Source organism: Heteronotia binoei, chromosome 12 (assembly GCF_032191835.1).
Source record: "Heteronotia binoei isolate CCM8104 ecotype False Entrance Well chromosome 12, APGP_CSIRO_Hbin_v1, whole genome shotgun sequence".
NCBI lineage: Eukaryota > Metazoa > Chordata > Lepidosauria > Squamata > Gekkonidae > Heteronotia > Heteronotia binoei.
Genome location: NC_083234.1, coordinates 78,167,040 through 78,192,897, shown reverse-complemented (window position 1 = coordinate 78,192,897; position 25,858 = coordinate 78,167,040). Strand labels below are relative to the sequence as shown.

At 48.9% G+C, this 25,858-nt stretch overlaps 1 protein-coding gene and 1 non-coding gene across 2 annotated transcripts in view; one reads left to right on the top strand and one right to left on the bottom strand.

Moving 5' to 3' along the window:
* The window catches only part of FIBCD1 (fibrinogen C domain containing 1), a 150,530-nt gene that overhangs the window by 71,826 nt on the left and 52,846 nt on the right, over window positions 1-25,858 (top strand). Inside the window, exons 2-4 of the mRNA XM_060250850.1 lie at window positions 2,609-3,085; window positions 21,161-21,320; window positions 25,227-25,363. Of these exons, the coding sequence (XP_060106833.1) occupies window positions 2,609-3,085; window positions 21,161-21,320; window positions 25,227-25,363 (774 nt within the window). The remainder of the gene's footprint in view (window positions 1-2,608; window positions 3,086-21,160; window positions 21,321-25,226; window positions 25,364-25,858) is intronic.
* TRNAH-GUG (transfer RNA histidin (anticodon GUG)) lies at window positions 22,650-22,716 on the bottom strand. Its single transcript has one exon. It is a non-coding gene; the product is annotated as a tRNA-His (tRNA).

Sequence of the window (25,858 nt, the reverse complement as noted above, 5' to 3'; positions counted from 1 at the left end):
GCTGTATATAGGTTTGGCCCACAGGCCCTTAGTCAGTCTTTGTTGGAAGCAGCCATCACCATGCTGCCCCTAATAAAGAGCTGTTATCACTATAGTCTCATATCTGCGATGCTTTAAACCCACTATATAACACTGTCCTAAAGGATTGCCTGGTCTCCCCCTCCCCAGTGAACATAAGAGAAGCCATGTTGGATCAGGCTAATGGTCCATCCAGTCCAATACACTGCGTCATACAGTAGCCAAAAAACCAGGCGCCATCAGGAGATTCATCAGTGGGGCTCGGACATAAGAAGCCCTCACACTGTTGCCCCCCCCCCCAAGCACCAAGAATACAGAGCATCACTGCCCCAGACAGAGAGTTCCAACAATACGCTGTGGCTAAGAGCCACTGATGGACCTCTGCTCCAGATGTTGATCCAATCCTCTCTTGAAGCTGCCTATGCTTGTAGCTGCCACCACCTCCTGTGGCAGTGAATTCCATGTGTCAATCACCTTTTGGATGAAGAAGGACTTCCTTTTCTGGTGCTGTTCCTGGGGGCCCAAAGCAACAGCAGGGTGTGTGTGTGTGTGTGTGTGTCTGAGGTCTGCAGCAGGAGGGGATAAGCTATGAAAATCACATCCACCCTTCCACTACTGGACATTTTTCATGGGATCCATCCCATTATGACTACATTTTTAGCTGGTATGTTGTTTTCCATTTATGATATTGATTAACCTCTCAAGTGAGATGCTGGAAGGTCCACAAATAGAGCTCCCAGCAATTTTTTTCTTTAAAACCCCCTTGTGGACGGGGCCCTCACCCAGTTGAAGTCACAGCACAAGTTGGGGGAGGAGTAACCTTTCCCCTCTGCTCAACAGAAGTGGCCCTGAGAACAGGGCTGCCAAGATTCCAGCCCGGGCGGGGGTTCTCCCACCCTGGAAGTTCCCAACCTGCTGGCCCACCACTTGGAAGTGACGTCATCGCACCAGCCACATTGTGCACTGGCAGCTCTAGGAGCATCCAGGAAAACTCTATTGTTTTCCCGGACGCTGTAGCAATTTGGGAGGAAAACTCTATGGTACTGGAGACTGGGGGGGGGGCTTGGCAACCCTACCTGAGAAACAGTTATTTGTCCCACGGGGGGGGGGGTGGTAAACAGACACCTATTACTTTGCTCCAACCATGCAAACAGAGCCATGCTGCTTCAGACAAGGGAAATGGTGCATTGTGAGAGGTTGCCAGGTCACTCCTGATCAGAGGGGGGGGGGGCAGAATGGGGTAGGGTTGCCAGATCCAGGTTGGGAAATTCCTGGAGATTTGGAGGTGGAGCCTGGGGAGGACAGGGAGCTCAATGGGGTACCGTGTCATAGAGTCTACTCATCAAATCCTCCATTTTCTCCAGAGGAACTGATCTCTGTAGTCTGCAGATGAGTTGTAATTCCAGGGGATCTCCAGGTCCCACCTGGAGGCTGACAACCCTAGAATCTGTGGTATACTATAGCGTCTGCTATAGTGTCTGCTGTCTGAAGCCACCAGGTTCTCTGGAGGAACAGATCTCTGGAGGTGAGCTGTAATTCTGGAGGCTGCCATGGGGGGGGGGGGGAGGGTGTGAAGCTCTGTCCCCTTATACCACGGTCCTGACCCAAACAAGGGACCCAAGCATATCACCGTGAGGTGGGCAACAACTGGAATTTCCATTCACAGAATTTTCAGAATTACACACATGTCAATCTTATTTCACATAAACATCCACTATCTCCTCTGTGCTGATCTTGCATTATTATCGTGGTACTTTAATTTTCATTTATATTTTATTGTTTAATATTCCAATACAGTTAAAGGAGGGGGGTTTTTTTCCATTTAAAAAAGAACAGAGCAGGTTTTGAATTCTGCAGGGTGTACAAGGACAATGCCGCCTCCGTGCTCAGGTATTAACATCTGCAGGCCGTTAAAAATACATCCACCTCCTCCAACCGGTTTCCTGGGTTAGGGCAGGCAAGGCACTGGGCGCAACGAAGACCCATGAGATTAAGGCAAAAATGGTGACTAGCAACAGTATTTCCTTTTAATAATGCCATTGCTCCAGCAGGTGAGCATTTTTCTTCTCCTCTGAAGAGGTGTGTTTCATATTAAAGAGGACTGCAATAAATACAGTTCTTTGCCTTATTCCTTACTAGAGGCAATACTGGAATCTGGAGAGTTACAGTGCGATCCTAAACCTATCCAAAGAGCAGATGTTAGCAGGATCCTGAGTAGACCTAGGATCGCCTGGTTAGTGTGCCAGCATGTTGAGAGTGCCAGGCCATCCAGGTTGGACTCCCTGTGCTTCCATGGCAGCTTTCTGGGCCATTCACAGACTCTCAGCCTAACCCACCTTGCAGGGTTGTTGTGAGGACAAAAAGGAGGAGAAGAGGTAGGTCCCATTGTGAGGCAAAAGGCAAGGCATAAATCAGGCGAATTTTGAGAAGGGGTCTTCTGCATCACATGCCAACCTAACCTTCACAAGCTTAAAAACCTTTTGGTGCTGGAAAGCAAACAGTGTGCTTAGAATCACATGTGGAAAGGCTGCATTATTTTGAGGCATTAAACACACAGTCATTGTCTCTCTTCCCCTCTTCCTCTTAATAGAGAATGAGCTGCGGCTACATTCTGTGCACCGTCCTGCTGTCTGTGGCCGTCCTCTTGGCTGTGACCGTCACAGGTGCGATCCTCTTCATGAACCAGTACCACACGCCCGTCACAGAATCCCCTCCTGTCATCAGCACGAATCCTGACGAGGCCAATGCCCTGGTGACCATCGAGAAAGCCGACAGCTCTCGCATCAACATATTCATCGACCCCAATTGCCCGGATCAAGTCAATGGCCTGACCCGGCTGGAAGGCCTCCAATCTTCTCTCCTGAAGGCGGTGACCGACCACGATGCTGAAACAAAGTCCTCCAAGGGGCAGGAGAGGGCCTTGTTGGTCGGTTTGGCGGACGAGGTGTCCAAGTTGCTGACCCACGCCACTCAGTTACGAGCCGACTGTGACAGCCTGAAGAAGGGGCACAGCGTGATGGGGCAGGAGCTCAACACCCTCCAGAATGAGCAAGGTCGCCTCATACAGGTGAGGAGAGGGAGCACAGTGGTAAAAATACAAGTCCCACCAGGTACGTGATGGAGGAAGACACAGGTGTGGCCTCCAACTCTGTGGATAATTTCCTAATAGAAGAGGAGAAGCAACTATTGGCTTAAGGCTCATCTCTTGAGTTGCCAGCTCTGAGCTGGGAACAGGGCTACCAACTAATGCTCCCTCTAAGCTGTGGAGTCTTGTGAGCAAAAATGTTACTTTGCGAGCTACTGGCATTACAATTGTGAGCTCCTGCATATATGTTTGTTCTGGGCCCTTTTTGCTGAGCAAAGACAAAAATGTGTGAGCTGGAGGAGCTCAAACTAACTCAGCAGAGGGAACAGGGTTGCCAACACTGGATTAGGACATTCCTGGATATTATGGGGGTGGAGCCTGGAGAGGGTGGGGTTTGGAGAGGGGAGGGACCTCTCCAGGGGAACAGATCTTGGTTGTCTGCAGATCAAAAGGAGATGTCCAGGTGGTGCCTGGAGGTTGGCAGCCCTGGTTGAGAAATTCCTGGCGATTTCAAGGTGAAGGCTGGGGAGGGCAGTGTCTCAGCAGGGTGTCATGCCACAGAGTGTTCCCTCCAAAACAGCCATTTTCTCCAGGGGAACTGATCTCTGTAGTGTGCAGAGGAGTTGGAATTCTGGGAGATCGCCAGGCCTCACCAGGCAGCTGGCAATCCTACCCACCTCCACTAGGGCCTCCAGGTTGCTGAAATGAATCAATGGACAGAGCCAAAGTTCCCATTCCTCTGATACCCTTGTACAACATCAGGTGCTGAAAGGTGGCTTGGGTGACCGCTGCTGAAGGAAGTCATGTGACATATACTTGATTCATTATCAAATAAGGCCTCCCCTTGAAGACAGCTCTCTCCCCACTCCTTTTAAATCTATCATGGGAAATATTGAGTTCTTCTGCATTTTCCATTAGCCACCGTGATTTTGCTGTTGTAATTCAAGAAGTGAAGGTTCTTGAGCATTTGGTGTCCCCTCCTTAGCATAGTTTCCACCATCAGCTCCTTGGAGATCTTGGTTCACAGGATGGACAGGCAGCTCACTGAAGAGTTGGTGATGGGCTCTCTTGCTGGTCTGCAGTATAAAAGGAAGATTCAAGAGTGTCTCAAAAACTTATTCCCTGGAAACCTTATTGGTCTTTCGCCAAAGGGAGCTTTGGCTCTCAACATCTTATTCCCTGGAAATCCTGATGATCTTTAAGGTGCTAAAAGGCAGACTGGGGGAGGGCAAGCAGTTGGCAAGTAGCTATTCTTCCAGGGCAGCTGCACAAGGCAATAAACTAGGGTTGCCAAGTCCCCTGCAGCTGCCGGGTACCATAGTTTCCCCCCAAATTGCTAGAGCATCCCTACACAAAACCGTAGAGTTTCCAGTGAATTCGTAGAGCATCCCGTTCAACATGCCAAGTGTGATACATCACTTCCGGATGATGTCATAGTGCCGCATGGCAATGGGCTCTTTGGGGGGGGGTCCAGAGATTCCCCTGGCAGTCTCCTCCCTGCCAGTGGGTTGGGGGCTGCCAAACCAGGGGATCCCCCACCCCCAGTGGGAAATTGGGAGTCTTACAATAAATTGGTCAGCAGGAGACACCACGCCAAGACCTCAGAGCTTGGAAGGGAAGCTGTTGGTCCTGACCCTCCCAGTACAAATAATGTACAAAGGTCTGGTAGTGGTGATGGACTACCTGAGAGGAGGGCAGGGCAGAATAGGGCCCACAGGCCAGAGCAAGTATTTCTGACACACAGTCCAACACTCCGTGTCACACAGTGGCCAAAACTCAGGTGCCATCAGGAGGTCCACCAGTGGGGCCAGAACTCCAGAAGTCTTCCTGCTCTTGCCCTCCAAACACCAATAAAACAGAGCATCACTGCCCCAGACAGAGTGGTGTGAAACCAGAAGAGAATAGAGCAATGGGAAACTCACCAAGGTGTACCCTTTCTCTGTGCTTCTAAAACAGCTGTCTGAGCTCTCTACAAATTGGCAGGTCTAATTCCTTCAGGGAATTGCAGAATGTTTGCAAAATTTAATGCTGTTTAGATGCAAAACACCAAGGTCTCCAGCAGGATAAAACAAATGACGCCACTGAAAATGAAAGCGCTGGTGAAAAAACAGCCTGAATGAACTAAAATGAATGGAGAAGAGAATTAATAGGGTCTAGAAGATAAATGGAGGTCTAACGTTAATGTCGAAAAAGACCACAGGGGATCTGGACCTTTCTTATCTTCCAAAGTACTTTTCTGCCAGACCAGCTTATTTCCTGTATCAGGTTTGGGGAACGGAGGGAGAGAGAAGAGATCAGGCAGCTGACGCAGGGCTGGATTTATGCGCAAAGCGAGTGAACTGCAGTTCAGGGCCTCAGATTATGAGGGACTTCTAAATAGAAAATATTTGTTAAAAACTACTAAATTACCATTTTGGGTAATGTTGGGTGAGAGTTCACGAGGGCTGAACATCAGGTGGACCCAATATCCAGTCTAGGAGCTGCCTTGATACTCGATTCTAGGGCTCAGTCCTCACACCAGGAAGCCTGGCCTTCAACTCGGCATGGTTCAGGACAGGAGCCACATGTTGCTCTTTCACGTGTATTGTGCGGCTTCCAGAGGTTGAGGAGGAACCTAACGCAGGGAGGGCAAGAGAGAGCATGCGGCAGCCAAGGGGAGAGAGAGAGAGTGCAAGACAGAGAGCAACAGAGCAACAGAGAGGGGGGCAGTGAGAGAGAGAGAGAGAACAGCAGTGAGAGAGGGGGGCAGCACACAAGAGAATGGCAGTGAGAGAGGGAGAGAGAATAGCAGTGAGAGAGGGGGCAGCACATGAGAGAATGGCAGTGAGAGAGAGAGAACAGCAGTGAGAGAGAGGGAGCAGCATGTGAGAGAATGGCAGTGAGAGAGAGAGAACAGCAGTGAGGGGGGCAGCACGCAAGAGAATTGCAGTGAGAAAGAAAGAGAACAGCAGTGAGAGGGGGCAGCACGCGAGAGAATGGCAGTGTGAGAGAGAGAGCAGCAGTGAGAAAGAGGGGGCAGTACGCAAGAGAATGGCAGTGAGAGAGGGAGAGAGAACAGCAGTGAGAGAGAGGGGGCAGCACGCGAGAGAATGGCAGTGAGAGAGGGAGAGAGAACAGCAGTTAGAGAGAGGGGCAGCATGCGAAAGAATGGCAGTGAGAGAGGGAGAGAGAACAGCAGTGAGAGAGAGGGGGCAGCACGCGAGAGAATGGCAGTGAGAGAGAGAGAGAACAGCAGTGAGAGAGAGGGGGCAGCACGCGAGAGAATGGCAGTGAGAGAGGGAGAGAGAACAGCAGTGAGAGAGAGGGGGCAGAACGCGAGAGAATGTCAGTGAGAGAGAGAGAACAGCAGTGAGAGAGAGGGAGCAGCACGCGAGAAAAGGGAGAGAGGGAGAGAGAACAGCAGTGAGAGAGAGGGGGCAACACGCGAGAGAATGGCAGTGAGAGAGAGAGAGCAGCACGCGAGAGAATGGCAGTGAGAAAGGGAGAGAGAACAGCAGTGAGAGAGAGGGGGCAGCACGCGAGAGAATGGCAGTGAGAGAGAGAGAGAACAGCAGTGAGAGAGAGGAGGCAGCACGCAAGAGAATGGCAGTGAGAGAGAGAGAGAACAGCAGTGAGAGAGAGGGGGCAGCACGCGAGAGAATGGCAGTGAGAGAGGGAGAGAGAACAGCAGTGAGAGAGAGGGGGCAGCACGCGAGAGAATGGCAGTGAGAGAGGGAGAGAGAACAGCAGTGAGAGAGAGGGAGCAACATGCAAGAGAATGGCAGTGAGAGAGAGAGAGAACAGCAGTGAGAGAGAGGGGGCAGTGCGTGAGAGAATGGCAGTGAGAGAGAGAGAACAGCAGTGAGAGAGAAGGAGCAGCACGCGAGAGAATGGCTGTGAGAGAGGGAGAGAGAACAGCAGTGAGAGAGAGGGGGCAGCACACAAGAGAATGGCAGTGAGAGAGAGAGAGAACAGCAGTGAGAGGGGGGGCAGCATGCAAGAGAAGCAGACAGCAGCTAGGCCCCACAGCCCCCCAACCCAGGCCCCTTCACCCAAACTTTTCTGGCTACAGAGCTGGCTACAAGAAAACTTGGGAGGGTCAGATGGCAGCAAAGGAAGGAAAGAAGTTGGTTCACGTTTTCCACATGGAGCTCGAGAGCTAATTTGCCAGAAAGGTAGCTAAACACAATGGAGCCCTCAGGATATTGGCTTACCTCAGTGAACCTCTTCTCATTTTTACCTAAGCCATGCAAGAAGGAATTGCAAATTCGGTACTGATGCCTGGGGCAAGGTTAGTGGGAAAGAGAAGAACCATTAATTCTTTGCAGAGCAAGTAGAACATGCAAAACCCTGCAACGAAATGGATGATCGTTTCAACACTCAGCGACCAGACAAGGCTTGTGAGGACTGAGCTCCAAAATCTGGTATCAAGACTTAGGCAGCTCCTAGATGGGATACCAGGTTCTTTGATGTCGAGCCCTCACGAACTCTCACCCAGCTCAGCCTGGCCTGGTTGCCATTCATCCATTCAGAAACATACCTGAAGCCACAAAGGTTCACATCCTCTCTAGGGCTGCCAATTCCAGGTTGTGAAATTCTTGGAGGTTTGGGGGTGGAGCCTGGAGGAGGGGTGAGTTTGGGGAAGAGAGGAACCTTGGGGTATAAAGCCTTACAGCAGGGGTCCCCAAACTTTTGGCACCCAGGGGCCGCCTTTGAATGTCCAAGGCCTGAAGGGGGCCATATATTACATCAAAATGTAACAAAGTTATTAACCTGCCTATGTAGATCAAAAGTAAGCATTCAGAGGAAAATGATGTTAACTTGAATGCAATCAATTTTGAAACAATATTTTACTGTGGAATCCTTTTATCTAGCTACAGATGTGTATAGTTAGTGTGATTTTTGTGTCTGTTTTCTGTTAACCAAAACATTCATGCCCAAATCAAGGTTTGGGACAGACACCCTTAAAATGTCATGTAAATGTTCATCTGTAAGTCTTGACCTACATGTGGATCTCATAAATTTCACCATAGAAGAAGTTTGTTCACAGATTAATGTGGTGCCAAAGACGGTGAACATGCTGGCAGCAAATTTCTTTAGATTGATAAATATATCAGGTAGACCAGAATAGAAATCTAACACTGATTTTTTTGGTAAATGTCTCTGAGATGATCACTGCCTTGCAGATCTATTAGTTCCATCTGAAAAAAAGTTACTTGCATAGAATCCTAGAGTTGGAAGGGACCTCCAGGGTCATCTAGTCCAACCCCCTGCACAATGCAGGAAACTCACAAACACTTCCCCCTAAATTCACAGGATCTTCATCGCTGTCAGATGGCCGTCTAGCCTCTGTTTAAAAACCTCCAAGGTGTTACTTCAAATGGATACTGAAACATTCTTATTTCTATGCCTATGGAAATCAGTGGATCTGTTCTGGAATTCCACCTGCAAGAGGTTCAATGTTTTGATGTGTCTTTCAATGCTGAATTGTAAATTCCCATCCTTCCCAAATTTTAGTCCTCTGCAGCATGAGAAGTTTCTTCGGGAATGTATGGCTTGGGCTTCCCCTTGCCCAGCCCTCTCCGGCTTCAGAGGGAGCTGGGAAGAAGTCACCTCCCTCTTTCTTCACAGGGTCTGCGGGGATAGGTGGGGGTGCCCGCCCCTGCCGCCTGCCCCTTGCCCCAGGCAGCTGCCTATCTCGCCAACTCCCACGCCCCGGCCCTGCATACACTTTTTAACAAATTCACCATCAGTGAATGGTCCACCATTCTCAGCAGTACCTTCACCAACATGATAGCTGACCCTCCCAGTAGACAGGTTCTCCTCAACATGCTTTCTTAAACTATTTAGCTGCAAAAACATTATTTGTAAAGAGACTTAATCTTGTTCACTTGCACCTCTCCTTGATATACTGTGTAGTTCTTATGTCAGGATTCAAAGTGCTTTTTAAACATTGTACTCCTTTAATACTGAGACAGTTTCAAGACGTATCAGGCAAACTCCTTTATCCTTGTTCAAAACAAAGAAGTACACAGTAGCCCATTTATCATTAAAGACAGTGCTCATCTGCAATTTTCCATTTCTTTGAAACAGCACTTTCTTTTGCACACATCTTACAGAATTTTTAGCGGAGCAGCAGCCCCAGAGTTTCAATATAATCTTTGAATAATTAAAAATATGAGAAGTAGAGTTTTAGTGGTCTAACTCTTCTCTTTCCCATCAAATCCACGCCACTTTAGCCGCTGTTACCTGCGGATTTTCATGTTGACCATGGGAAAGAAGAGAAGATACCCCTCCCTCCCTCCCCACTACAGTTCTCACGCATATTAGGCCGTGTGCGCAAGCTAGGAAGATTTTTTTTAATGGATTATGAATCTGACCTACCAGATGGCAGAGTTGCAATCCTAAATACACTGAATACTGTGAGATTAATTTCTTAACAAACCCACTTCCTTGAGGTTTAAATCTACAAATGCTAATGCTTTAAAAATTAGGGGCTCCCCCAAAAAGGGCAGGTGGAGAAAAAGAGCGAAGGAGAGGGCAGCCTCCCACCTGGAGCAGAGGCCAGGCCATTAAGCTGGCTTCAAATTATACGCAGATCCACATCCACATCACTGCCCGCCAGCCAAGCCTCAGTCATGGGAAGCAAAATGGCAGTGCGGGGCGGGGGGGGGGGAGGGGGGGAGGGAACTTGGCTGGAGGAAGATGCAGTAAGGAGAATCCCATCAGCTTCTCTGCTAAGAGAGTATTCCTTCCCCCCTCACCCCAAGGGGCCACTCACCGGCTCCTGCAATCACAGATGCATGTGAAGACTCCTAGCTGGAGTGGTGGGGGAGGGCCAGAAGCGAGCAAGGCAAGAAGTCTGAGCAACCTGCTCTTGTTGAGGGAGGGAGAGAGGGAGGGATGTGTGGTCTAATATGATTGTTTGCATGCACACAAAAGCTTATACCCAGAATTAACATTTGTTGGTCTTAAAAGTGCCACTGGAATCAAACATTCCTTCCTTCCTTCCTTCCTTCCTTCCTTCCTTCCTTCCTTCCTTCCTTCCTTCCTTCCTTCCTTCCTTCCTTCCTTCCTTCCTTCCTTCCTTCCTTCCTTCCTTCCTTCCTTCTCACCTGTACTAAGGTATGCAACTATTTCCTTCACAATGTAATGGGCATTGCATTTGGTTTTTGCTAAATGGTAAAAATACATCTTCAACGACTCTCCACATGTCAGTGCCTTTACCCACCACAAGGCATAACCAGGCAAAAATGCCTCCATGTGTCTAGTTACATCTCATGGTGCGTAAATAGTTTTTAAAAACAATTTTACTCCATCTTTTAACATCTCCCTTTCTTCTAAGTATTTATCTCAGCCAAGTAAATGTACATTTCTATTCATCTGAGGAAGTGACTCTTTTGCTGGTCTTTTACACTCTCCTTTCTTCATCAATGTGGCTTACAATAAAATTAAGCTAGAATTCTTCCTTCTGGTACTGTGAGCTGGAAATATGCTTCTGCTATCTCCTGGAACACAGAGAAAGTATCAGGGAAAGGAATCTTCATTTGTACATTACTCATGGAATTGGGGCAAGGAGAGAGGGATGGATAAAGAATCCACTCTCAGATGGAGAATATGAGAGATCTTCGGTGGGACGATTTTGACCACTAGAGTCACTTTGGCTAGTTCTGCAAGGGGAACTGCTAGTCAAAGAACCATCCATGCACCAACCCAGCGGCCACCAACCCAGCAGCTGATTCATGTGTGGCAACGCAGCCTCTGTGTCCTTTTTTTCAGCCTCACAAGAACAGAAGTTTCTTTTCTTTTCACTAAGTTTTAACAGGGCTTTTGTAAAACTTGCTACCTTGATACAACCATGTGGACTGTGATCTCAGTTTCCAGGCTGTTCCTGAAACTGCTCCTTTTGGAAGGCCAATAAATTGGCGAAATGGTGGAATCAAGGAAAAGGGATAAAGAGCACTGAGTGTTCAGTGTGCTGCACATGTGGGGGACTCAGTAGTGAAAGAGTTGTCAAAAAATGTTGGTACCTACAGAAAACGTTTGAGTCAGGTGGCTGCTCTGATCTCCTTTGTGAAAACATCACCCAAACATCTTGCTTTGCTTAAACCCTTCCAGCAGGAAAAGGAAAACATACATCTGAGAGGCAATTTGGCCCCGCAGGGTACAGTCTGGTTTCTTCTAACTACAGGGAATTGCTTGAGGATGTGTCCTTTGAAGAGAGAACTCCTGGGGACAAAAACAGATGACCAAAACTTGCAGAGGTTTGCATCCTGTTTTATGCTGCAGATGTCACCACTTTCGTTTGGCCGTTCAGACACGCTAAACACAGCTCTTCAAAAAAAAAAAAAGTATGCTGGAGTCCTTTTAGCTTTTGCCAAAGCAACTGTGGAACAGCTCTGAAAACTCTGGTCAAAGGCCATTGTGACAGCAGAAGACTGAGATCTGGAGGCACGGAAAACCCCCAACAAAACTTGGTGCCAGGTATGAGCTTCATCAGGTTGATTCTCTGAAGGAATTCTACAGGAGAAATTGTCGATGAACTCATTGGGGAATATCAACAGTGGTTTGAAGTAGCTGCTTTTCTTCAGATGTGTTGCTTCCAAATGAGAAAGACTGGAAAACTGCGTCTAAGAGAAAATGCTGGCACGTACATTTCAGGACTACTTGGCTAATGTATAATTTCATAGAATCATAGAGTTGGAAGGGGCCTCAGGGGTCATCTAGTCCAACCCCCTGCATAACGCAGGCAACTCACAAATACCTCCCCCTAAATTCACAGGATCTTCATTGCTGTCAGATGGCCATCTAGCCTCTGTTGAAAAGCCTCCAAGGAAGGAGAGCCCACCACCTCCTGAGGAAGCCTATTCCATTGAGGAATCACTCTAACGGTCAGGAAGTTCTTCCTAATGTTGAACCGGAAACTCTTCTGATTTAATTTCAACCCATTGGTTCTGGTCCTACCTTCTGGGGCCACAGAAAATAATCCACACCATCCTCTTTATGACAGCCCTTCAAGTACTTGAAGACGGTGATCATATCACTTCTCAGCCACCTCCTTTCCAGGCTAAACAAGCCCAAACCTTTCTTCATAGGACTTTCATATGCTGCAAGAGAGAAGAAAGATTCAGGTGGGGCAGCCTTGTTGGTCCAAAGCAACAGAAATAAAGTTTGAGTCCAGGGGCACCTTTAAGACCAACGAAGTTTAATTCTGGGTCTCAGCTTTCTTGTGTATGCACACTTCATAGATTCAGGTGGGTAGCCATGTTGGTCTAAAGCAGCAGAACAAAAGTTTGAGTTCCAGGGGCACCTCTAAGACCAACGAAGTTTTATTCTGGAACTAAGCATTTGTGCACATGCACACTTTGCAGATTCAGGTGGGTAGCCATATTGGTCTGAAGTAGAAGAACCAGTTGATCTTTGTGGGTCTTAAAAGTGTCACAAAATCAAACTCTGCCCAAGAGAGAAGAAAATTAAACTTTTAGCTTTTCATGATGTGGCGGTTTCTTTATTTTTTCTTAAAGGGAAGCAAGAAACCAAGGAAACCATCTGCAGGAGCTGCTAGCAGGATTGACAAAGCTGATCAAGATAGGCTTCTCTATACTTGTTTAATCCTTTATATCCAAAAAGTCATTCTGATATGCCTTTTATAGAATCATAGAATTATAGAGTTGGAAGGGCCATCTAGTCCAACCCCCTGCACAGTGCAAGAACTTCACAAATACCTCCCCCCCCCACAGCCCCTTCCTTCTTCTTTTTTGTTTGAACGTATGATGTTTATTTTAAAAAATTCAATACAGAACTTTGCTAGATGAGTAGTATCATGTAGATTAAATCCACATATAACAAAATTCTACTGTGCATAAAGTACTATGGTATACAGTACTTTATGTCGGCTATGGCGGCTCTGCAGTGCTGCTGTTATTAGATCTGTCAGCCGCTTTTGACACGGTTGACCACCAGTACTGACTGACCGCCTCACCGATGTGGGGATACAGGGATCTGCCTTGCAGTGGCTGACTTCCTTTCTCCAAGATCGGGGACAAAGGGTGGTGATAGGGGAGGGAAGCATCCCAGACGCACTCCCTTAGTTGCGGGGTGCCGCAGGGAGCGGTCCTATCCCCGATGTTATTTAATATCTATATGCGCCCCCTTGCCCAGATTGTCAGGAGGTATGGACTGGGTTGCCATCAATATGCGGATGACACCCAGCTCTACCTAATGATGGGTGGCCAGTCTGACTGTCCCTGGAAAATCTAGACCTGGCATTACAAGCCGTGGCCTCCTGGCTCAGACTTGAGTCGGCTGAAATTGAATCCGACGAAGACGGAGGTTCTCTACCTGGGTCGGGGCGGTCCGGGGAGAGAGATCCAGCTGCCGGCCCTTGACGGGGTGCCACTAATACCGGTCCCCAAGGTCAAGAGCTTAGGCGTGCTCCTTGAGTCCTCCCTTACAATGGAGGCTCAGGTGGCAGCCACTGTTAGATCTGCCTTTTTCCATCTTCGGCAAGCACGGCAGCTGGCCCCTACCTGGACCGCAGCGACCTAGTGACGGTAATCCATGCTACGGTCACCTCAAGAATACATCACTGTAATGCTCTCTACATGGGGCTACCCCTGACGCTAACCCGGAGACTACAACTAGTGCAGAACGCTGCGGCACGGCTGTTAATGGGGCTACCACGACGGGAGCACATTCGGCCAGTGCTGAGAGAGCTGCACTGGTTGCCTGTTGTGTTCCGAAGTTCGCTTCAAGGTGTTGATATTAACCTTTAAAGCCCTTTATGGTTAGGGACCTGCCTATCTACGGGACCGCCTTTCCCCATATATCCCCAGAGAGCACTGCGATCAAGGACAAAAAATCTGCTGTCTGCCCCTGGCCAAAAGAAGCCAGGCTATGCGCAACAAGATCTAGGGCCTTCTCGGTGGCAGCACCAGAACTCTGGAACACCCTCCCAGAAGCTATAAGGGCCCTGCGGGATTTGTCGGCGTTCCGCAGGGCCTGTAAGACCGAACTGTTTAGACAGGCTTTTCTGGCTGACTGAAAATGGGCTGCCACCGGACATCCTACAGAAGCTGGTGGTCATAGTCAGAACCCAATACCGCCAGACTGGATTGAGATAGCGTAATAGTTTTAAACTGATAAATGTATTATGGTTTTATATGTTTTATGGAATTGATTGTTTTTATGATACTGTAAGCCGCCCTGAGTCCGCTTGCGGTAGAGGGCGGGATATAAATGTAAAGTAATAAATAAATATATATATGTAGAACATCTTATTATATATATATGTAGAACATCTTATTTAGCATTTAAGATAACGTCCAGTTTGCCAATCGATCGATTGATCAATAAATAAATATCTTATTAAGGATAAATTAACTGATAGCTGGGCTAGAATTTTTGACTCTTAAGCTTGCTCCATCCCAAGCCAAATGAAGGGGGACTACTTAAATAAAAAGAGAAAGAGGGGAGAGCATAAGTTAGAAAGAATTATAGTGAGAGAAACTGAAGGTAAGTTATGTTAACAGGTAAGATGTTTTAGATTCAGTATATTCCAGAAACGGAAGCCATTTTTCTTCAAAAGATGTGACCTTGGGGTAAATGTCGGACAAAGAAAGTTGTGCCATGATTTTCTCCATTATTAAATTATCCAGATTTTTTATTCCAAAGATTTCTCGCAATTTGATTGAAAGTCTTCTTACAGCTGCTAAAATGCTATAGCTCTATTTATTTATTTTATTTATTTCTGTGGATTTATATTCGCCTTTTCTCAAATTGGGGTCAGGGCGGATTCCAACATATCAAACAGTAAAACCAATTACAATAAAACTGTTAAACAATTAAAACATTTTAAATTAAAACAGTTAATTAAAATATTTAATTAAACAGTTAATTTAAAAATTTAATTAAACATTAAAACATCTCTATGGAAATCCAACACCTGACCCTCACAGCTGCTTCCTGACCTCCTCCTCATGATCTGCCTCATTCACAGAATCAGCGTTGCTGTCAGACGGCCTTTGTAGGATAAAGACTTTTCCTCTGGTGAGCAAGGGGGAAACTTGGCTCAGTCACGGGTCTATTCCACACAGACACAACAAGATCTCTTGCAAGTTGGTTCTTAATATTATAGCGAATGAATTTAGCAAGACAGCACCACATACAAGAAATGCATTCAGTGTTGAATAATCCTAGCAGTCTATGGATACACTGTATTAGATTCCAATTACTGTTTTAGTCAGTGGTAATACGTTTATTTCTTTATGTACTGTAATAAAGACCTGCATTGCATCGAGTTGCCAACTCTGAGAAATTCCTGGAAATCTGGAGCAGAGCCACTGGGGGAGGTTAGAGAGGGGCTTCACAGAATCTGTGAAAGCCGGCTCAAAGCTGCCATTTTCCTCCTCCAGGAGAATGTTCTCTGTAGCCCTGCTGATCAACTCTGGGAGATTCCCAGCCACCATCTGGAGGTTGGCAACCCTAGCCCATAATTATCTTGAATCTGTCCGTCTCTTAGACTTGAGCTTTGGCCTCACCCCTTCCCAAGGTTTGCTCCTGAGCTCTCTCCTATCCGGGAAATTGCAAAGTCTATGCCCTGCCCTGCTTATCCATCTTCCTACAGTTCTTCTTCGCATCCTGCCAGAACTCACAGGGCTGCAGGTGTCTTCATTGGCCCAACCAGGGAAGCTGTTCAGCAAGGTAGTCTTGGATAGCGCAGCCTGAGGACTCAGGTTGCTTCCAAGCCTCCCCCCCCCCCCGCCCGCATCCAACCAGGGCTGCCAAGTCCCTCCTGGCAACTGGGGAACTTACCAGAAGAAAGAGGAGGGCCCAGGCCACATCGCTAATATCACACAGGAAGTGACATCATTGTGGGTGTGATGATGTCACTTCTGTGTGATGCCAGCCATGTGGTTTGGGCTTTCCTCTTCCCCCTGGTACGTCTCCCCTGCTGGTCAGCTGATTGGCAGCTGGGGAGCAGGGTCTGGTGGCAGGGGGCACCTGCCTTCATCAGGGGGTCTGGCAACCCGAAACTTCCCTCAGTCTTCCAGATGTTTGCCCTGGCTCTCCTATGGCCTGCCAGATTCTCTGTCTCCAGATTGCCAAGCTATGCCTGACAGCAGGAGTTTGGGGTTGGGGACAAGGAGGGCACTGACATCCTGTCTACTGTGATGTCATTGCACGTCAAGGGTCAAGAACTTGGGAGTATTCCGAGATGCCTCTCTGACTATGGAGGCCCAGGTTATCACCACTGCCAGATCAGCCTTTTTCCATCTGAGGCGGGTCAGACAGTTGGTCCTATATCTTGCTCCGCATGACCTGGCCACAGTGACCCATACGATGGTCACTTCCAGGCTAGATTATTGTAACTCCCTCTACATGGGGCTGCCCTTGACTCTCCTCCAGAAACTCTAGCTGGTCCAGGATGCTGCTGCATGGATGTTGACATTGTCATCTGTATGGGCACGGATCCATCCTGTGCTGCATGAACTGCACTGGCTACCTATGGAGTAGAGAGAGAGAGAGAGAGAGAGAGAGAGAGAGATAGAAAGAAAGAAGAAAGAAAGAAAGAAAGAAAGAAAGAAAGAAAGAAAGAAAGAAAGAAAGAAAGAAGAAAAGAAAGAAAGAAAGAAAAGAAAGAAAGAAAATGTCAAGCATGCAGTTCCAATGACGAGTCAGGTTTGATACAAAACTACGTTTATTGATAGACCGATACTCTCAGTGTAACAGATTCTTGAGAGTGATGCTAAAGATATATTGATACAATACTTTTAAGGCATACTTCAAAAGGATTCCAAAAGGTGGGGGGCGAGGGATGCGCTCTCACACATAAACTATCATAAATGTCTACATTCTCATAGCGTTATCAGGACTCCATCCTTGCTTTCCCCAGATGTGCCACACTCCCTAACAGGAATGTATGGGAAGGTGCTGATTACTCTTTCTCAAGTTAGTTTCATTTCTCTCTACTTCTACTTTGCAAGCAATAAAGTAAGAAGGGGTAGGGGAAGGATAACAGAGTTAATAGACCTTGGTCCTCCATGATATTTCACAGGCCTTGGTCCTCCATGATATTTCATAGTTTAGCGCAGGGATCCACCACCTTTAAACTCAGGAGTGGGCACCAGAATCCCTGTTGCTCATCCTGAATGCAGTTAGGTTTCCCAGACGTTGCGGAAGATGAAAGCACAGCCCCTTTGGGATGTAATGTCCCATTATTGTTTTAGATGAAATATTTTGTCTGCTTCCTGCCCAGCAAAGCATGTCTTTCCACGCCAGGGGATGGGGAGGAGGGGATCAAGAACCTTTTGATGATGCTGCTGTCATTTTTGGAAGAGACCAGACCTCAAGCCTGGCTTCATCAGGACACTGTTATTTTTGAACTGCCCAGGAATCTTCGCCAGTGGTTGCCCTCCAAATGGTGGCCACTGAGACAAAAGACAACAAGATGAAATGCTTTCTCTTTTGATGCCCGATGGACCTTGACAAGGACTTCCTCTGATGTGAGAAGGGAAGAGCCTGTGTTCCATTATGGAAAAAAAATCTGTCTCATCGAAGACAGTCTTCTGTCTGGAGGCAAGGGAGGGCAGAGGTCAAATTCAATTAGCATTTATGGTTAATTGCTCTTAGCACAAACTGCTGGCGATGGCTGCTGCAAGCAGGCCTGTAGCTACAGTGGAGCCCGGGGGGCCAGGCCCATCCTTTCAACCCCTCTTCCAACTCCCTAATCTGTCCCCTTTGCTCATCCCCACTCTGAACAAGTAGTAGAGGTGGTGGCAAAGGGGAGGGGAGGCAGTGGATCAGGTAGGAAGGGGAGAGAGTGAATTGGAGGGCAGGAAAGCTGCCTGGAGCCTGATTGGAAGGAGGCAGGGAGAGGCAGTAGGCAAGGGGGAAAGGCAGCAAATCGGGGCAGAAGGGGAAGGAGGTGGGGAGAAGCAGTGGCCAAGGGAAAAGGCAGTGAATTGGGGAGGACCACAGTGCAGGCAGGCATTAGGAATCCCTACTCAAGACGGCTCCGGCAGGAAACCTCTGCACCATCTTTAAACAAAAAAGTGGGGGCTCCTAATTTGGCCAGCGCCCTAGGCAAATACCTAATTTGCCTAGTGGAAGGACCAGCCCTGCCTGTAGAGTTTTCAAGGCAAGAGGCCTTCAGAGGTGGCTGGCCACTGCCTGCCTCCATGGAGCAAACCCAGGACTGCCATGGTGGTCTCCCATCCAAGTCCTAACCAAGACTGATTCTGCTTCGCTTCTGAGATCTGTCCGGATGGGGCTAGCCTGAGCCCTCCAGCTCAGAGCACAAGGAGGAATGCCAAGTCGTAATTCTGCATTTCCCTTATCTCTGAGCAGTGGGGAATATCTGGGCACAGCTTTGCACGGGGCTAATTTCCTAGCAGGGAGAGAATCCTGGAGGCTTGTGGCATCTTTGTAAGATCTGTGCAAGCGTGCATTTGGAAATGTATACGAGTGGAACAGCCATGAGCAACAGCCATGACGAAAACAGCATCAGTTCCTCCCAAAGCAAGCAATGTGCCCTTGAAGTCCCTCCCAAAAAAGCTTTTTCTTGGCAGTTCACAGCCAACTCCCAAGTCTGGATTCTCAGTTGCTGGCTCTGTGCAAAACTGCCAGGCCTGTTTCCTTCCACCTTTCTGCAAGCGGGGGGGGGGGGGGATGTGACCAGAGCTAATAGCCACCTGCCATCCAAAGCCATCAATACTCATTTGAGCAAGCACCTCTCAGCTGTCAGAACCCAATAAAGAAATACCTTCAGCTATTAGCTAAACAAAAGCCAGGAGAAAAAGATAATCGCCTTGGTGGATGTAACATGATCGCTTTCTAGTTGCAATAAGAAGGAAAGGGCATCATCAAGTTGTCAGACTTTGGTTGCTTTAAGAAACGGGTCCTTCTTCATCCCAGAGCCACCCAACAGACCAGTGGAATGGGTGAGTCCAGATAAGCGAAGATGCTTTTTCTCCAAGACAGGCAGAAGTCAAGTTGGTGCTCCTTTTCTCACCCAGAGTCACAGACATCTGCCTCACTGGCTCTGTGCAGAACCCTCCACGGCAGCAGAAACTGGACCTGTTGATCTTCCTCTAAGGAGAACAAAAAGGCTGCGTGTGGCAGCTGAAATGGGGGCACTTAAGCTTTTACTCGTTCTTGCGTGGCCAAAGCCCATCTGCTCATCTGGAAGCACTGGAGGAGGCCTCTCTTTGCTCGTACGAGGATGGAAATGAAAAAAAAGATCTTGAGGTTGCAGTGGATAACTCAATGAAAGTGCCAACCCAGTGTGCTGCAGCAGTGAAAAAGACAAACTCTATGCTAGGGTTTATTAGGGAAGGGTTGAAAAATAGAATCGCCAATATTATGTCTCTTTATAGATCTATGTCGTGTCTTCATTTGGAACACGGTGTACAGTTCTGGTCCCGGTATCTTAAAAAGGACATCACAGAGCCAGAAAAAGTACAGAGAAGGGCAACCAAGATGACGCACTCACAATCTCCCATATCTTCTCCCCCCACAACAAACACCCTGGGAGGTGGGTGGAGCTGAGAGAGCTCTTACAGCAGCTGCCCTTTCAAAGACAGATGAAGTGAGGGCCTTGCGGAACCTTGTGCAAGACTGTCCTCTTCCGGCTGGCATTCAGTTGACTCGCTTCGGCATTTAAGAGAAGTGGAAGGAGGCCGTCGCCACCAGAATAGCACCAACTCAATATTCTGTTTTAAATTGCATATCTATTTTATTACTGAGTGTGTAATTTTAATACTTATTAATTAAATTGTTTGTGGGATTTTATGTTGTGAGCCGCCCTGAGCCTGCTTCAGCAGGGAGGGCGAGATAGAAATCAAATCAAATCAATAAATAAACTCCTAGAAAAGCTATGGCTGACCCAAGGCCATTCCAGCAGCTGCAAGTGGAGGAGTGGGGAATCAAACTCGGTTCTCCCAGATAAGAGTCCGCGCACTTAACCACTATGGCTGACCCAAGACCATTCCAGCAGCTGCAAGTGGAGGAGTGGGGAATCAAACTCGGTTCTCCCAGATAAGAGTCCGCGCACTTAACCACTATGGCTGACCCAAGGCCATTCCAGCAGCTGCAAGTGGAGGAGTGGGGAATCAAACTCGGTTCTCCCAGATAAGAGTCCGCGCACTTAACCACTATGGCTGACCCAAGGCCATTCCAGCAGCTGCAAGTGGAGGAGTGGGGAATCAAACCTGGTTCTGCCAGATAAGAGTCCACACACTTAACCACTACACAAAACTGGCTCTCTATTAGAGCTATGGCTGACCCAAGGCCATTCCAGCAGCTGCAAGTGGAGGAGTGGGGAATCAAACCCGGTTCTCCCAGATAAGAGTCAGCACACTTAACCACTATGGCTGACCCAAGGCCATTCCAGCAGCTGCAAGTGGAGGAGGGGGGAATCAAACCCGGTTCTCCCAGATAAGGGCCCGTGCACTTAACCACTACACCAAACTGGCAAGCCCCAGGGATTAGGACCTGAGTGCTTTGGGGGCATTCTGTGTGCCCTCTTGTGTTCTGGCTGGCTCAGTAGACAAGCCGCATCTGTTGTGAGGAGCTTCCTTTGACAGGCAGTATTGTCAATGAAATTTCATTTATACCGCTCACAGTGACACATCGTCCATGATGTTCCCTGCCTTTGGATCACTAGAATGAAACACCTTGTAAAACCAACAGAATACCTTTTCTGTTAAAAATTTTAAAAATGAATGGAAAGCATTACAATCTACAGCAGTGTGCTGACTGAAATGACTGTTTGCCTCATCACTGCTTCTTCCTTGGAATAATTCGAGAGGTGACCAGAGCAAAATTTGCAGCCTTAGGAGGTTACTTGGCATCTTTAGCTCCTAGCAAAACACCCGGGCTCCGAGAATTCATTGGTTATTAAATCTGTATTTTACTCATCTCCTATAGGAATACATAATATGGTTCCACTCCATGCATTTTCTGTTTTATAATAATACATGAAAAGCATTTTCTTCTCTAATGCCTAAATGTAACTCTTAGAAAGACGCGTTTCTGAATTGTCCTCATGGTTCTGTGGCCTCTTCGTTGTTTCCGCAGCTGCTTTCGGAGAGCCAGGCCAACATGGCCAGACTGGTCAGCTCTGTCAGTGACATCCTGGACGCCTTGCAGAAGGACCGCAGCGTCATCCGGCCTCGCCTCAAGGCCGATCTCCAAAAAGCCCCAACCAGAAGTGCTCGGCCCAAGGGATGTGCCAACGGTGAGTGAGAGAGCCCCTTCCTTTGCAGGGAGACACAGCAGAGCAGATGGATCTGCTTTCTCCTATGACTTCCATGCAGTCTGCCAGTCCCACTGATAGGGTTGCCAAGTCTGATAACATCTGGGGACTTTGGGGGTGAGGCCGGGAGACTTTGGGGGTGGAGCCAGGAGACTTTCCCTGAAATAAATAAACTCAGCAGTGCAGTTCCCCTGAATACAGTCTTCATTTCCTCACCCAAGCAGCTGCGGATCATCTCTCTCTCTCTCTTTCTCTCTCTCTCTCTCTCTCACACACACACACACGCACAGAAGCAAAAATCAAACAGTTTGCAATCCCACACTCGTGTGGTCTCACTGGGGCAATTTATTCACGAGTTGCTGAACTGCCAAGAACACAAGGAAACCAAAGGTTCAAGTTTACCCTTTACTATGCAAAGGACCTCTGAAAAGCTTGTACAACAAAGAGAGGGTCTGGGCTGCTTTCACAGCTCCTGGGAGCAGCCACGTTGTTCTGCCTGCTCACCCCACTCCCATTTAGCCTTAAAGACACAGACACACCATCCTAAAAGGAAGCCTTTGCAAGCTTCCTCCTAGGGTTCTGAAAGGGAAAGGCACATGGTAGCTGTGGAGGTGGGGCTTCCCCCCGCTGGCCTACTGATTGGGGGTGGGAAGGAGCCTAGGAAAGTGGGAAAACCCCTGCTGGGAGCTGGGGATTGGCAAGCCTGTCCACTGAGCAGGGGTCCTCAGCCTTTCTGAGGTTCCGGCACCACTTTGCCATTCCTCTGCTGGGGGAAGGGACCTCCCCCCACCAGCAGGTGCTTCCTAGCTGTCACTCAGCTTGCTGGCGGGAGGAGGGGTGGGAATGTCAGGAAACCTGGAGAGGGGAATGTTGGTAGCGTTCGTAGAATCATAGGATCACAGAGATGGAAGGGCCCACACAGGCCATCTAGTCCAACCCCCTGCTCAATGCAGGATCCGCCTAGAGCAGGGGTGGCCAAACTTGCTTATAACGTAAGAGCCACATAGAAGAGACGTCAGATGTTTGACAGCCTCAAGACACGAATGTCAGACGTTTGAGAGCTGCAAAGGAAGGAAAGAAGGCAAATAGAGGAAGGAGGGAGGGAGGGAGAGGTGGAAAGAAAGCAACTTTGACTTTAAATACATTCTCCAAGCCAGCTGACAAGGCAGTGAACATATGAACATATGAAGCTGCCTTATACCGAATCAGACCCTTGGTCCATCAAAGTCAGTCTTGTCTTCTCAGACTGGCAGCGGCTCTCCAGGGTCTCAAGCTGAGGTTTTTCCACACCTATTTGCCTGGACCCTTTTTTGGAGATGCCGGGGATTGAACCTGGGACCTTCTGCTTCACAAGCAGATGCTCTACCACTGAGCCACCGTCCCTCCCCAGTGGAGGCTTCAAGAGCCACACAATATGTATGAAAGAGCCACACTTGGCTCCCGAGCTGCAGTGTGGCCACCCCTGGCCTAGAGCATCCCTGACCAGTGTTCATCCACCTGCTGCTTCAAGATTGCCACTGAGGGGGCGCTCACCCCCTCCCTAGGGAGCTGAGTCCACGATCAATTCTTACTGTAAAAAACTTTTTTTCCTGATAACCCTCCCACTAGGGTTGCCAAGTCCAATTCAAGAAATATCTGGGGACTTTGGGGGTGGAGCCAGGAGACTTTGGGGGTGGAGCCAGGAGACATTGGGGCGGAGCCAGGAGCAAGGGTGTGACAAGCATAACTGAACTCCAAGGGAGTTCTGGCCATCACATTTAAAGGGACAGCACACTTTTTAAAATGTCTTCCTTCCATAGGAAATAATGAAGGATAGGGGCACCTTCTTTGGGCGCTCATAGAATTGGACCCCCTGGTCCAATCATTTTGAAACTTGGGGGGGGGGGGTACTTTGGGGAGAGTCACTAGATACTATACTGAAAATTTGGTGCCTCTGCCTCAAAAAACAGCTCCCCCAGAGCCCCCGAAACCTCCAGATCAATTCCCCATTACACCCTATGAGAACCGATCTCCACATAGGAAATAATGAAGTGCTCAGCAGACCTTCCTTCCCTCCCCCCTTTCTGGGACTCTGCAGCGACGGATTGGCCTCTCTACTCACGAGTTGCAGCCAACTCCTTCAAAGTAACACAGACACACCATCCCAAGAGGAAGCCTTTCAATCAGTGACTGAAGCCTCTTTGTGACCCAGAGGAAGGGAGGAGCCTGAAGCCTGCGAGGGAGGCAGGCAGGAAAAGAGACATGGCACCGTTCCCCCCCCCCCCGATTTTTGGAGAGCAGGAGAGGAGGCTGCTAATCCTGGGGTCCCCCGCCAGGGCGGGGGGGGTTGGGAAGCCTACTTCCCACCCATAATTTAATACCATGGTTGTGAGTCCTCTCCTCTGCTGCCAACAGGAACAGCTCCCGGACCTCCTCTAAGCGACAGCCTTTCAAAGACTTACAGAGAGTAATCATGTCCAGGCCTCAGATTCAGCGGGAGCTCACCGGAGCACAGCTCCTGAACCTTTCTGGGGGTTCCCCCTCTTCCTCCCCATCTACCTTGTACATTGAATAGTTGGTGCAGCTGCATAACAATCCCTGGATTAGGAGAGTGGGCAGCCAACCAGCCACCAGGGGCTTTGCCACACCCCCAGCAGCCCTCATTCACCCCTGGAGAAGCCCACTCCACCCTTTCTCCACTTCTTATGTGATTTGGGGTGGCTTGCTGGTCTTTTGACTGGGGGTGGGGTGGCCCAGGAGAGACCCAGGCAAGCGAGGCCTGCTTGGGCTGGCTGGAACTCTAGCCAGCCCAAGCAGGCCTCACTCGCCCAGGGCTCTCCTTTCTTGCATCGGGTTGCTTTTGGCTGGGGAGGGGCAGCACATGCTAATAATTTGTGCCAATGAGCTCCGCCACCTATTTTTCTACAGAACGACCCGTGATCATGTCCATCCCAAAATGGCTGCCACAGGAGGTGGAGGCAAACCCTAAATGTCTGCCTCCAGAAGCAGGAGTCAAATGGAACATCTCCTTCCCTTCCCACCACCTCCTGGGAAGGAAATCCTGAAGGGGGAACGGAACTGCACACTGACTAACGAAAGCCCAACAGTTTCCTCTGGTGGAAAACCCTCCATCTGAATGAGGCCAGCCCTTCCTCCCCCACCCAAGTGTCACAGTGCCCTCGGGCAGCAAGTTGAGTAACCCTGCCACAGTGGATCCGAGCCAGTTACTTCCTTATTCATCGGAGGTTAGGTTGAACAGGAATGTTCTGCAAATTGCTTTGAATTTACCTTTGAAATCTGATTGTGAGGGAATCTTTTTATTTAAAAAAGCCTTCAGTTTGACCCTATCCTGTGCTGGCAACTAGCCCCAATCCTGAGAGTTCTTTGTTAAAGTGCAGGGTTGCCCGCTGTAGCTGAGGAGCTTCTTGGAGGTTTGGGGGCAGTGCCAGCAGAAGGCAGAGTGTGGGGAGGGGGAGGGATGTCCACAGATCCTGCCCTCGGAAGCTGCCATTCCCTCCAGGAGAACTGACCTCTGACGTCAGAAGAAGAGTTTTGCTTCCAGGAGAACTCCAGGCCCCGTCTGGAGGTTGGGAACCCTGCTCGAGAGAGAAGTGAGCCTGGGTCAGCACAGGCAGCAGGCAGCAGCACCCCACGCACCACTGGGAGCACCCCTCTGCTGCCAGCCGCCTCCCTCAGAGCCAGAGTCGGGCAAGGACTGCGTTTGCCCAGAGCCTCAGCAGAAGGAAGCAGCGTGGAGGGTGTTTTAGCTAAGGCAGTCAATTATCACAGGCGAGAGAGCCCAAGCACAAGAGCCTGAAACACTGAGGGTTGTAATTCAGACGGTTAATTAGCCTTGCTCCGCATCTCTTTCTCTCCCTCCCCGCCACCCCCTTCTCCGCTGCACTGCAGGCTCCCGGCCCCGGGACTGCTTTGACATCTATGCGAGCGGACAACAAGAAGATGGCGTCTATTCTGTCTTCCCTACTCACTACCCCGAAGGCTTCCAGGTCTACTGTGACATGACGACAGACGGCGGAGGGTGGACGGTAAGGGTTCTTCGCCCGCTTGCCCCAGTCTCTTGGACGTGCTTCTTTCAGGAAGAGGCCCAAAGGCGTTGCCAGCTCCACGGGCAGGCCCAAACCAGGCGACCTTCCATCAAGGTTGAAGCAAAAGGCAGTGGCAGGAAACAGATGCTGAGAGCTCCCAGGGTGCCTCAGAAGAGGGAGGGGGATCTGGTATTCTTTGTGGATGGACAGGGAGGGCCTGCTGGGTCATGAAGGTACTGGACCAGCCTGATGGGAAGAGGGTGGCATCAGCCAGCATCCGGGCAACCCCTGGGCCTGTTGAGATTGCCAAGCAAACAGTGAAATAATCCTTTTTCCATGCCACTATTGCATATAGTGTTGGCAACTTCCTTATGTGGCCCAGAGTTCTCTAACAATTGTCACTGATTTCCTTCCTCATGACAAAGATCAGCCCCCACAGATCACCAGGTTTTCTCAACCCAGATTGGGCAACCCCTATTACATACTGAATCCTGG